The 10,950-nt window shown below is 64.2% G+C and overlaps 3 protein-coding genes across 5 annotated transcripts; all 3 read left to right on the forward strand.

Moving 5' to 3' along the window:
* The first annotated feature begins 599 nt into the window (after positions 1-599).
* RAB33A (RAB33A, member RAS oncogene family) lies at positions 600-2,443 on the forward strand. The gene is made up of 2 exons (XM_030449265.1): positions 600-954; positions 1,931-2,443. Exons 1-2 carry the CDS (start codon positions 730-732, stop codon positions 2,384-2,386), a joined length of 681 nt encoding a protein of 226 aa, XP_030305125.1. The 5' UTR covers positions 600-729; the 3' UTR covers positions 2,387-2,443.
* A 197-nt stretch (positions 2,444-2,640) lies between these two features.
* On the forward strand, positions 2,641-5,054 carry RBMX2 (RNA binding motif protein X-linked 2). The gene is made up of 6 exons (XM_030449418.1): positions 2,641-2,647; positions 2,691-2,891; positions 2,990-3,041; positions 3,107-3,236; positions 3,430-3,610; positions 4,260-5,054. The coding sequence occupies exons 1-6, from the start codon at positions 2,641-2,643 to the stop codon at positions 4,706-4,708; spliced, it is 1,020 nt and encodes a 339-aa protein (XP_030305278.1). The 3' UTR covers positions 4,709-5,054.
* A 454-nt stretch (positions 5,055-5,508) lies between these two features.
* SLC25A14 (solute carrier family 25 member 14) lies at positions 5,509-10,098 on the forward strand. 3 transcript variants are annotated; one of them, XM_030449262.1, is made up of 10 exons: positions 5,513-5,601; positions 5,716-5,863; positions 6,117-6,211; positions 6,498-6,614; positions 7,189-7,274; positions 7,622-7,717; positions 8,074-8,198; positions 8,577-8,712; positions 9,056-9,136; positions 9,696-10,098. In XM_030449262.1, exons 1-10 carry the CDS (start codon positions 5,538-5,540, stop codon positions 9,735-9,737), a joined length of 990 nt encoding a protein of 329 aa, XP_030305122.1. In that variant the 5' UTR covers positions 5,513-5,537; the 3' UTR covers positions 9,738-10,098. The 3 variants fall into 3 exon arrangements, with proteins under 3 accessions (XP_030305124.1, XP_030305122.1, XP_030305123.1); XM_030449264.1 differs by lacking the exon at positions 6,498-6,614 and having other exon boundaries at positions 5,509-5,601; XM_030449263.1 differs by lacking the exon at positions 7,622-7,717.
* Positions 10,099-10,950: the final 852 nt, after the last annotated feature.

Consider the following 10,950-nt stretch of genomic DNA (forward strand, 5'->3'; position numbering starts at 1 on the left):
GCCTGTGCAGGCTCCACAGAGAGCCCCGGTGTCTCCAGGAGGATCAGACCACTCCCCAGGAGAGGAAGGGTCTTCCCTGGGTTGTCACCACTCACTGTGTCCTCAGCGTTGCCCCGTCGCTGTTTGGCCAGGCCAGGGGCGGTCACGGGTCTCCCGGTGGCACCACTGGGACCCGGTCCAGAGGGATCTGGGGGGTCCATCATGGGAGCCTCAGTTCAGCGCCGTCCCCAGGGAGGGATCCCTGCGGGGGTCCCTGGTGGAGGCTGTGACCGGGGATGGGAGTCAGGCACACGCTGCCGGCACAGGATCGGCTCCCGGGGACGCGTCCGCAGTACCCGGGTGCAGTTGTAGCCCCCCGGTACACGCCGGGGACCCCCGGTTCCCAGCCGGTGCCACCCACCAAGGGTGGGTGTCCCCAAGCTCCGTGCGGGACAGGCTCCGTGTCCCGCCCACCTCATGGCTGCCGGTGGGGTGCGGGCAGTCGGGCCCGGCGGGCTGCGGTTCCGGGGGGTCGGGGGGGGCAGCGGCCGGACCGGTACCGCTGTGCGGGCGGGTCCTGGCGGGTCCGGCAGAGGGCGCTGTGCGGGGCGGTGCCGGTGCCGGTGCGTGGGGCGGGGCCGGGGGCGGGGCCGTAGCCGGTGCCGTAGTGAGGATCGTGCCGGTGCTTCGGGCCGTGCCGGTACCGGTACCGGCGCATATCGCGTCGAGGCCCGATGATCCGGTGAGGCGATGGCGGCGGGCGGTGGGGGCGGGCGTCCGCCGGGCCCCGAGCCCTCCCTGGAGCCCTACGTGCAGACCCGCATCTTCAAAATCATCGTGATCGGGGACTCCAACGTGGGCAAGACCTGCCTGACCTTCCGCTTCTGCGGGGGAACCTTCCCCGACAAGACCGAGGCCACCATCGGCGTGGACTTCCGCGAGAAGACGGTGGAGATCGAGGGGGAACGCATCAAGGTGGGCTACGGGCAAACCCCCCCCCTGTCCCCCAGCCCCTCGCAGGGACTGTCCTGCTGCCAGCCCACCCCCGGCAGGGACGCGGGGAAAGGGACCCCCGCACCGCCACCCTGTCACCCTCCCTGCGCAGCGCTGGAGCCCGAGGGGTGCAGAGCTCCTGCCCTCCTCTGATCCCCGGGTCCTCCCAGGGCAGGGGGGGCTCCAGCTTGGGCCAGGGGGCAGGGAACTGAGGGAAGGAGCCGTGCGATGACACTGGAGTGACCTGGGGGGAGCAGATGGTGGTGGGCTGGGAGGCGGGGGGCTGGTGGGCTGGGCAGCTGGGCTGTGCTGGGCTGGAGGAGGTGCGATTCCAGCAGAAGGGGAATAGGAGGGGTTTGCTGCAGGAAGGGCAGCGGGACACCTGTCTGAAAGCTGTGGTTGTGTGCAGGCTGGCACGGAGCCTCTCTCAGCTCCCCGAGCCAAAAAATGTCACCAGGCTTCCCACCTTTGGGTATTACTTGTGTTCCAGAAGCCAGAAGTGGGAGGCAGTGCAGCAAATTGGCCTTTTCCTGGGACAATGCGAACTAGAGGGGAGGCGAGAGGTGGTAGAAGGAACCTCCAGTTCCCGCTCTGCCCAGAGGGAACAGTTCTTCTTTGCCAGCATTCTTCACTCTGAAAGACTTTGGGAACTCCATCAATCTGTCCATCTATCCATCCATCCATCCATCCATCCATTGGTCCATTCATCCATCTGTTCATCCATCTGCCCATTGGTCCATCCATCCATCCATCCATCCATCCAGGTTTGTCTCATAAGGGATTTCCCCTCCTTGCCAGGCTCTCCTGGCCTGTGCCCTGCCTCACAGAGCCCCAGGGACCCCTCCTGTGTCCCCCTGCCTGGAGATGAGCACAGCAGCCAACTCCCCAGGCAGCCCCCTGGACCGGGCTGGTCCCTCAGTGCTCCTCCAGCCTTCTGTCCTTCTGCTCTGCTCCCCAGGTGCAGGTGTGGGACACGGCTGGCCAGGAGAGGTTTCGGAAGAGCATGGTGGAGCATTACTACCGCAACGTGCACGCCGTGGTCTTCGTTTACGACGTCACGAAGATGACGTCCTTCACCAACCTCAAGATGTGGATCGAGGAGTGCAACGGGCACGCTGTGCCCCCCCTCGTCCCCAGGGTGCTGGTGGGGAACAAGTGTGACTTGAAAGACCTGATCCAAGTGCCCTCCAGCATGGCCCTCAAGTTCGCCGATGCTCACAACATGCTTTTGTTTGAGACCTCGGCCAAGGACCCTCAGGAGAGCCAGAACGTGGACGCCATTTTCATGTGCCTGGCCTGCCGGCTCAAGGCTCAGCGCTCGCTGCTCTGCCGGGACCTGGAGGGGCGGCAGGGCCAGGCCCGGCGGCTGGAGGCGGCGCACGATACCGGCACTAAAGCTTCCTGCCCGTGCTGAGCGGGGACCCGCGGGCTCTGTCACGGTCACCCCAATAAAGGCTCTGCGGCCACACTCTCACACGGCTCTTGCTTTGCGCGGACCGCTTCGGCTCGGACCGACTGCGCTCGGTTCGACTCGGCCGCATTCGATTGCGCTCGGCCCCAACCGGTTGCGCTCGGCGGCGACTCGATCGCGTTCGGTTGCGCTCGGTTCGACTCGGCCCGGCTCGGCAACACTCGTCAGTTCCCGTCGCGGGGGTAGGTGGGACGCGCATGCGCAGCGAGCGCGGCTGCCAAACATGAAGTAGGTTCGGGGCGCTGAGGGGAGGTGGACCGGTTCGGTTCGGTGGGGTTCGGTCCGGCCGCTCCCGCCGCCGGTGCTGACGCTGCCCTCGCCCTTCCCTCCAGCCCCCTGACGAAGGTGAAGCTGATCAACGAGCTGAACGCGCGGGAGGCGGAGCTGGGTGTGCAGGAGGCGGTCTCGTGGCACGCGGAGTACAAGGACAGCGCCTGGATCTTCATCGGTACCGGCCGGGCCGGGATGGGCCGGGATGGGCCGGGATGGGATGGGCCGGGTTCGGGCGGTGCCGGAGACCCCTCCTCTCCTCTCCTCTCTCCGCAGGCGGACTGCCCTACGAGCTGACAGAGGGCGATGTCATCTGCGTGTTCTCCCAGTAAGTGCCGCGGCCCCCGGCCCCCTGCCCCTGTGTCGGCTCCCGGTGCTCAGGGTGTGTTCCAGGTACGGGGAGATCGTCAACATCAACCTGGTGCGGGACAAGAAGACCGGGAAGTCCAAAGGCTTCTGCTTCTTGTGCTATGAGGACCAGAGGAGCACCATCCTGGCTGTTGACAACTTCAACGGGATCAAAGTGAGTGAGGTGCTGCCGGGACAGCATCCGGACAGCACGGGGAGGTCTGTGTGACCCCAAACACCCCTGACAGCCTCGGGGGGTCTGTACCCCCCAAACACCCCTGACAGCCTGGGGGGGTCTGTGTGCCCCCAACACCCCTGACAGCACAGGAGGGTTTATGTCCTTGCTGACAGCCTGGCTGCCCTCACAGATCAAGGGGAGGACGATCCGAGTGGACCATGTTGCCAACTATCGTCCCCCCAAGGACTCGGATGACTTGGATGACATCACAAGGACCCTCCATGCAAAGGGCTGTGGAGTTAAAACCCCCCCTCACACCTCATCCGACTCCATGTCTGAAGATGAGGAGCTGCCTGTGAAGAAGCAGAAAGGTGAGGAGTGGTCCTGCTGGCCTGGACAGTGGGCAGGAGCATCTGCAGAGCCCTCGTGCTTGGGGGAACACCACGGGTCAGGGGGGAACATCCTGAGTGCCCGAGCTTGGCTTTGTGATCTCCTGAGGGGTGTCTGGGTGCCTGGATTCATCCCTTGTCCTGGGTCAGCAGGGGGACGGAGAGGGACAGGGCTGAGGACATGTGTGCCACATCACCTCAACATCTGCTGTGGGGCAGGGGAGCTGTGGGTGCTGGGAAGGACCGTCGGGTGGTCTCTGAGAGAGAGAACATGAACCCAGCAGGTCCTGGGGAGGTTCTGGGGCTGGGGACTGATGCTGAAGTTGGACTGGGTGTTCTGTAAAGGTCCCTTCCAGCCTGGGCTGCTCCAGGGCAGCACACCCAGATGGTGCTGGGGGTTCCAGAAGTGCCAGGGGCAGCCTGGCTGGGAAGAATGCACGAGTGTGGGATGGCTGAAGCTGGGGGAGAAAAATGTTGGGATTGGAAGCAGAGCAGGATCCCTGGGAGAGGGGAGGACAATGGGCTGTGGAGCCTGGGGGAAAAACTTGGAGTGGGAGTGGGGTTGGGAAGGTGCCAAGCTCGGGGGGTTGGGGTGATGCTCCAGGACTGGAAGATGGATCTTGTCCTTCAGATCAGGAGAGGAGCAGAGAGGAGCGTCCCAGGCCCAGCAGCCGGGCAGGGAAGAGGACCCAGCCTGGGGAGGAGGAGCAGCCCAGGGTGAAGATCAAGAAGGAGAAGGAGGACCCGGGCTATGAGCGCTATGCAGGGGGGAGCCAACCACACGGGAAGGGATCCGAGAGGAAACCTGGGAGCAGGCCCCAGCGGGAGGAGGAGGAGCGGAGACACCGGAGGCCTTCACCGGAGAGGAGAGGGGAAAAGAGGGCCCAGGAGCAGAGGGGACACGGGGGGTGGCGGGAGGAGAGGGAGAGGAGGGAGGAGGCTGGCAGGAGGGGCGAGGGACACGGCAGATCCAGGGAAGAGTGTCCCAAGGGGGGCAGATCCCGGGAGTGCGGGGCCAGGGAGCCCCACTCCCGGCACGGGGAGCAGCGGGGCTCTGCCCGGGGCTCCACCCGCAGCTGAGGAGAGAACCCCCTGCCCCAAAACCTCTAGGGAGGGGGTACAGCACCCACACCCTTCCCTCGGGACCAAGATGTGGTTCCTCCTCCATCCCTGGTGCCTCGTGGGGCTTCCCTGGATCCTGTGGCGTGGTCAGGGGTCATGGGGCTGCTCTGTGCCCCCCAAAGCCCCCGGTCCTGGGGTGGTTCTGTCACCTCAGGGGCTGGATTTGGGTCTGGACCTACACACACACGCACACACACGTCTGTCTGTGCAGTGGGTCCCAGCGCTGCACTGTTCATTTTGGTGTAAATAAACCTGGTTTGGGTGTATTTTTTATAATAAAAGTGAGCTGTGGAGCAGCGTTTCCCTCCGGTACCGGCACTGTGCCACAGTGGTCTTCCCCATCCAACTCAGAACCTGCGGGGTGATGGGGTGGAACCGGGTGGTGGGGACGGGAAGTGCAGAGTTCCGGGTTTACCCACACAAAACACCACCTCCCGCCAGGATCCGGGGTGGGGCCCGGTAACGGGCCAGCTTCCCCACACCAGGATGGGGGCACGGGGCCGGTTTGCCCCCGGGGGGCAGCGCGAACGGTCCCTGGAGGGCAGCGGGGGGCGGACATCATGGCGATGGGGGGGGGACGCTGCGGTACCGCCAGGTCCGGCGGGGTCCCGGTGCCGGCAGGGGGCGCTGTGGGCGGGGTCCCGGTGCCGGCAGGGGGCGCTGTGGGCGGGGTCCCGGTGCCGGCAGGGGGCGCTGTGGGCGGGGTCCCGGTGCCGGCAGGGGGCGCTGCCCGGTACGCCCCCTAGCGTTTCCGGTGCGTCCCGGCGCGGCCCCGCCCCGCCATGCCATGTCCGCGCTCAACTGGAAACCCTTCGTCTATGGCGGACTCGCCTCCATCGTGGCCGAGTTCGGTGAGGAGGCGGCGGCGGGGAGGAGAGCTGAAGGGGTGGGTGGTGTGGAGGGGAACCGGGAGGGCCGGGCCGGTTCGGTTCGGGTCGGGTCGCTGAGGGCCGCTCTCCCCGCAGGCACCTTCCCCGTGGACCTGACCAAGACGCGGCTGCAGGTGCAGGGTCAGAGCACCGATGCCCGGTTCCGTGAGGTCCGGTACCGCGGGATGTTCCACGCCCTCTTCCGCATCTGCCGGGAGGAGGGCGGCCGCGCCCTCTACTCGGGGTAAGCACCGGACCGGCACCGGAACCGGACCCCTCGGTCCCCCTCACCGGCTCCCCGTCCCTGATCGCCCTCTCCCCTGCTGCACCCGCCCCGGCTCCCCTCCCCGCCCTCCCGTTTCCCCCCTCATCCCGCCCCAGAGCTCCCCCCGTCCTCCCCATCGCCCATCCCGGTTCCGGTCCCCGCGTTCCCGGCCCGTGGCCGTGCCGGGGCTGCAGCCGCCGGGTCAGTGTCTGTGTCCGTGTCCCCTCCCCAGGATCGCCCCCGCGCTGCTCCGGCAGGCGTCCTACGGCACCATCAAGATCGGGATCTATCAGAGCCTGAAGCGGCTGTTCGTGGATCGGATGGAAGGTGGGTGCTGGAGGGGGCACAGTGCTGTGGGACCCCCCCCAGGCTCTCTGCTCCGCGTGGTTTTGCTCATCCCTTCCTCTGCTCCCCCCAGCTGTGGATTGGGGCGGTTCTGCCGGGTCCGTAGCAGCCAGGAGAGGTTTTTGTGCAGCTCTCATGTGCCTGGCCCTGCCTGCAGCCCCCAGCAGCCCCCTCCCCCTGCCCTTAGCCCTGCGCTGTCACCTCGGAGCCAAAAACCCCCCAAAATCTGGGGCATCGCTGCCCCAGGCTCCTCTCTGCTCCTGACCAGCCCCAGGGAAGAGCTCCACGTGCTGCAGCCTCTCCAGCCCTGGGATTCAGCTCCTGAACCTTTGTGTCCTGCAGGCCCGGGCAGGCAGTGGCCTGGTCTCCTCGGGGAAGTGCTGGGGTCAGTACCTGCCAAGGGTTCTGCCTTGTCCCAACGTAACCATCACCCTAACCCTGGGCCTGGGAGCCTTGGGCTCTGCTGCCCACCCCCCAGAACTAACTGCATCTAACAGCTCTCTGCCTGGGTCACCTGGGCCCTCTGTGTTCTGAGCATGGCCCAGCTGGGGCTCCTGAGCAGAACCAGTTGGTGGCAGCTTTCAGGAGGTCCCTCTCCTGGCTTCTCCCTCCCCTGGTCTCCCTCTTTCCTGGCTTATTTCTCTCCGTTATGAGAAATGCATCACTGGAGGCTCAAATCTCAGATGATTGTTCAAAATTGTCACACGTCACAGGCTTTCCTGGTTCCAAACCAGCCAGACCCATCAGCAGCACCCTCTGAGAGCTCCTGGCTGAGCATTTCAGAGCGGGTGTGGGGACAACTGTGCCAGGAGCTGGTGGCACCTGGGGCAGCCTCACCTCACCCCCTCTGACTGGCCCTGAGTTTCTCTGCTCTGCCTGGAGCCTCCTACCTGCTCGGTGCCAGCTCTGCACCTTCCCTGGGGCTTCTCAGCCTCTGACTTGTCTTTCCTTGGTTGCAGATGAAACGTTGCTCATCAACGTCATCTGTGGTGTGGTGTCTGGGGTCATCTCCTCTGCGCTTGCCAATCCCACAGATGTCCTCAAGGTGAGTCCTGGCTGCTGTCCTGCCTGGGGTACGGAGCCAGCGAGCCTGGGGGCAGCCTGCTCCCCTTCCTGCCCTCTGTGGCCTTGCTGGGGGGTCAGGACCCCTCTGCTCTGAGCAAAGGGAGCCTGCAGGTCTGCCCCACGCTCCTCCCTGGGTTGATCAACCTTCTCAGAGCAGGAGGACCTTGCCTGTTCCCTCCTCTGTCTTGGATGAGTTTTGCCCTCTGGGGTTTGCCCTTTGCTTCCCCCCCGGTGCTGTCCCTGCTCCCTCACCACTCGCTGCCTGCTTTGCCTGCTCCGAGTTCCCTTGCTGTTCTGTCTCCCAGCAGACTCTCCCCTCTCTTGCAGATCCGCATGCAGGCTCAGGGCAGTTTGTTCCAGGGTGGGATGATCGGCAGCTTCATCGACATCTACCAGCAGGAGGGCACCCGGGGGCTCTGGAGGGTGAGCACCAGTGATGGAAGCCCTGCCAGCAGCAGCAGCACTGACACCTCCCTCCCTCAGCTCCTTTCCTACACCCCAGTGCAGCTCTTGAGGAGAGCTCTGAGCCACGGGGAGCAGCCAGGTTCTGCTCCTGGCTACCAGGCAACCACATTGGTCCCCACCCTACTCAGTCCTAGACCCCTTGGGACCCTCTGAGCATGCCAGGGGTAAGGGGTAGGACAGAGCAGTGGCTCTGGGGGCAGCTGCAGGGGACAGGGGCTGGGTTGTCAGCAAAGGCTCCAGAGGAGGCTGGGGTGGTGCTGCATCAGGTGCTGTGCCTCAGGCAGCAGTTTGTGAGCAGGGTCTCTGCTCTGCAGGGGGTTGTGCCAACAGCTCAGAGAGCTGCCATCGTGGTTGGGGTGGAGCTGCCAGTCTACGACATCACCAAGAAGCACTTGATTCTGTCAGGCCTGATGGGGGACACCATCTTTGCCCACTTCGTGTGAGTATTTCCTGCTGCTGCTGCTGCTGTGCTTGCCAGGCTGGGCAAGGTGGGATTTGGAGCTCTGGAGCTGCAGAGGACAGGCTTGGTACTTCTGAGGGATGTGCTGTGGGGGCTGACAAGTATCCCCAGAGGGACTGCCTGAAGAAGGAGCCTGGCAGGGAGCCTGTGGGGATGTGAAATGCCAGCTTGGTTTCAGCTGAGTGCTGCCCAGAGGTGCTGCTGCTCCCTCCTGCCTCGGGCATGGCTCCTGCAGCTGCCCTCTGCTCCCAGGTGCCTTCCATTGGATGTAGGAGGGATGCTCTCTCTCCTGCTGGTGTCTCAGCGTGTCTGGGCCGTGTTCAGAGCTGTTCCTCCTCTCTTTTGGTGCGTGAGCAGCTCCAGTTTCACCTGTGGGCTGGCAGGGGCCATTGCATCCAACCCCGTGGACGTGGTGCGGACGCGGATGATGAACCAGCGGGCGATCGTGGGCAGCACGGAGCTCTACAGAGGCACCCTGGATGGGCTGCTGAAGGTGAGGGGGGGCAGGGCCCTCTTTCGAGGAGGCAGAGCTCAGCACCACTGACAGAGCAGTCAGGTTCCACAGCGACAGGACCTGGTGGTCAGTGAGTGTTTGAAGAGGCCCAGTCCCTGTCCTGGGGTAGCTGTCAGCTTGAGCATCCTCCCGAGCTGGGACCAACCTTTGGTGGCAGTGCAGTGTAAATGGGTTCCTGTTCTGTACCTGACACCTCACACGCCTGACCTGCACCTCCTGCAGCAGGGGTGAAGCTCCCTTGTGTCACACGTGGCTTTAGGGAGATGAGCAGAGCATGGACCTGCTGTGCCTCATCACCCATCTGTCTCTTCTCTCCTCCCAGACGTGGAAGAGTGAGGGTTTCTCTGCCCTCTATAAAGGTTTCTGGCCCAACTGGCTTCGGCTGGGACCCTGGAACATCATCATATCCTTCAGTTTGCTGCTGGGGGGGGCTGGGAGCCAGGCTGTGCAGGGCTCAGCCCCCCAGTCCTGCTGGGACAGACACAGGATGGCTCCAGTGGCTGGGAGCTGCTGCTGCTGGCAGCTGGGGGGTGTCAGCACAGGGGGCTGTGGTGGTTTGTTGCTCATGTGCTTGGCCTGAGCCCCCTCCTCTGTCCCGAGCTCTGGGGGTGCTGTGGTTTCTGATCAGCTCCCGTGTCCCTCGGGCAGCCTGGGGAGTGTCCTGCTGCTCCCAGATGGGTGCTGAGCTGCTCTGTGGAGCCAGCACTGCTGCCCTCTGGAATGGGCTCCCTGGTTTATTTTGAAGAAGCTTGGGATTGGGGCCACCTGCCTTTCTCAGGGCTCTAGGTGAGCCTGGGCCAGCCTGCTGCTGGGTCAGCCTTTTCCTTCCCCTGGCAGCCCTTGTCCCACACCTCTCCTGCCAGTGCAGCCCAGATGGTGCCGCTGGAGAAGGGGCTTCTGCTGGTGACAGCAGGCAGAGCTGAGGAGCTTGTTGCACTTTCCTTGACCTTCCTGCCCTCCAGTTTTTTATCACTTATGAGCAGCTGAAGCGCCTTCCCTTCTGAGGGCAGCAGGGAGGTGCTGCAGGGACCCCAACTCTGCTGAGGGACCCCAACTCTGCTGAGGGACCCCAGCCCTGCTCCAGCCTCCCCTCCATCTCACCGCCTGTCTGTGTCTTGGTACCTGTGGGCCTGGGCTCTCCCCTTCCCCAAATGCATGATCCCTGCAGTGTGGGCTGGCTGGTGCTGCCTGGGGTTGGGGTGCTGTCCCCCTGCCCCGGGGAGGTGTTTGGATGTGCCAGGGTCTGGGCCTGGAGCAATATCTTCTGTGAAGATCCCTGCATTCCTGTGGCCTTCTGGTGCAGCTGTGGTTGGGCTCGGGTGGGGAGGGGGTGGGTGCCTCTCGTGTGTTCTTGCAGAAATGTAACCTCATTAAATTATTTATTGACTGGAGGAGGGCTCCAGCGTGTGTCTGTGCAGATTGACTGTTCCAGAGCAGATGGGGGAGCTGCCCCTTGGTGAGAATCTGTATGTATTCACACTGTATGTATCTTATTCCCCATATAGATGTGTGTGTGTGTGTGTATGTATCTTATTCCCCATATAGATGTGTGTGTGTGTGTGTGTGTGTGTGTGTATCTCACACCACTCTTCAGGAATCATGGCAGTAGGAGTGTTTATCAGTCGGGTTCTCACAAAACCACACTGGTGCAAACTCAGCAAAGCCTCAGTGCCCTCCCCAGAGGTGCTGAGCTGCCGGGATGGCGCCAAGGGGGCACCCGGGGAGGTTCCTGCTGGCTCCCTGTGGAAGCCACGGGCTCGGGCGTTCCGCTCCTCGGGTGTGCTGTGACCGGGATGGGGCCGCCCGGGGTTTCCCATCCCGGGAGGAGGCTGGCACCGGGGTTACGGGATGGGAAGGGATGGAGCAGCCCCGGGGCATCGCCCCCTCTGCGGAGCCTCAGGGAAGGGTCAGCCCTGGCCCGGGGCTCCGGACGGGTCGGTAGTGACGTCATTTCACTGGCCGGTAAAACGAGTGCGTGACGTCACGGCAGCCCCGGAACGGCGCCGCACCGGGTCTGCCACAGTCCCGGCATGCTCTGCGGCACGGCCCGCCCCCCGGCACGGGGTCAGCCAATGGGCGGTGTCAGCCAATGGGAGGTGTCAGCCAATGGGAGATGTCAGCCAATGGGCGGTGACAGCCAATGGGAGGTGTCAGCCAATGGGAGGTGTCAGCCAATGGGCGGTGACAGCCAATGGGAGGTGTCAGCCAATGGGAGGT

This window comes from Calypte anna, chromosome 4, assembly GCF_003957555.1.
Source record: "Calypte anna isolate BGI_N300 chromosome 4, bCalAnn1_v1.p, whole genome shotgun sequence".
NCBI classification, from domain to species: Eukaryota; Metazoa; Chordata; class Aves; order Apodiformes; family Trochilidae; genus Calypte; species Calypte anna.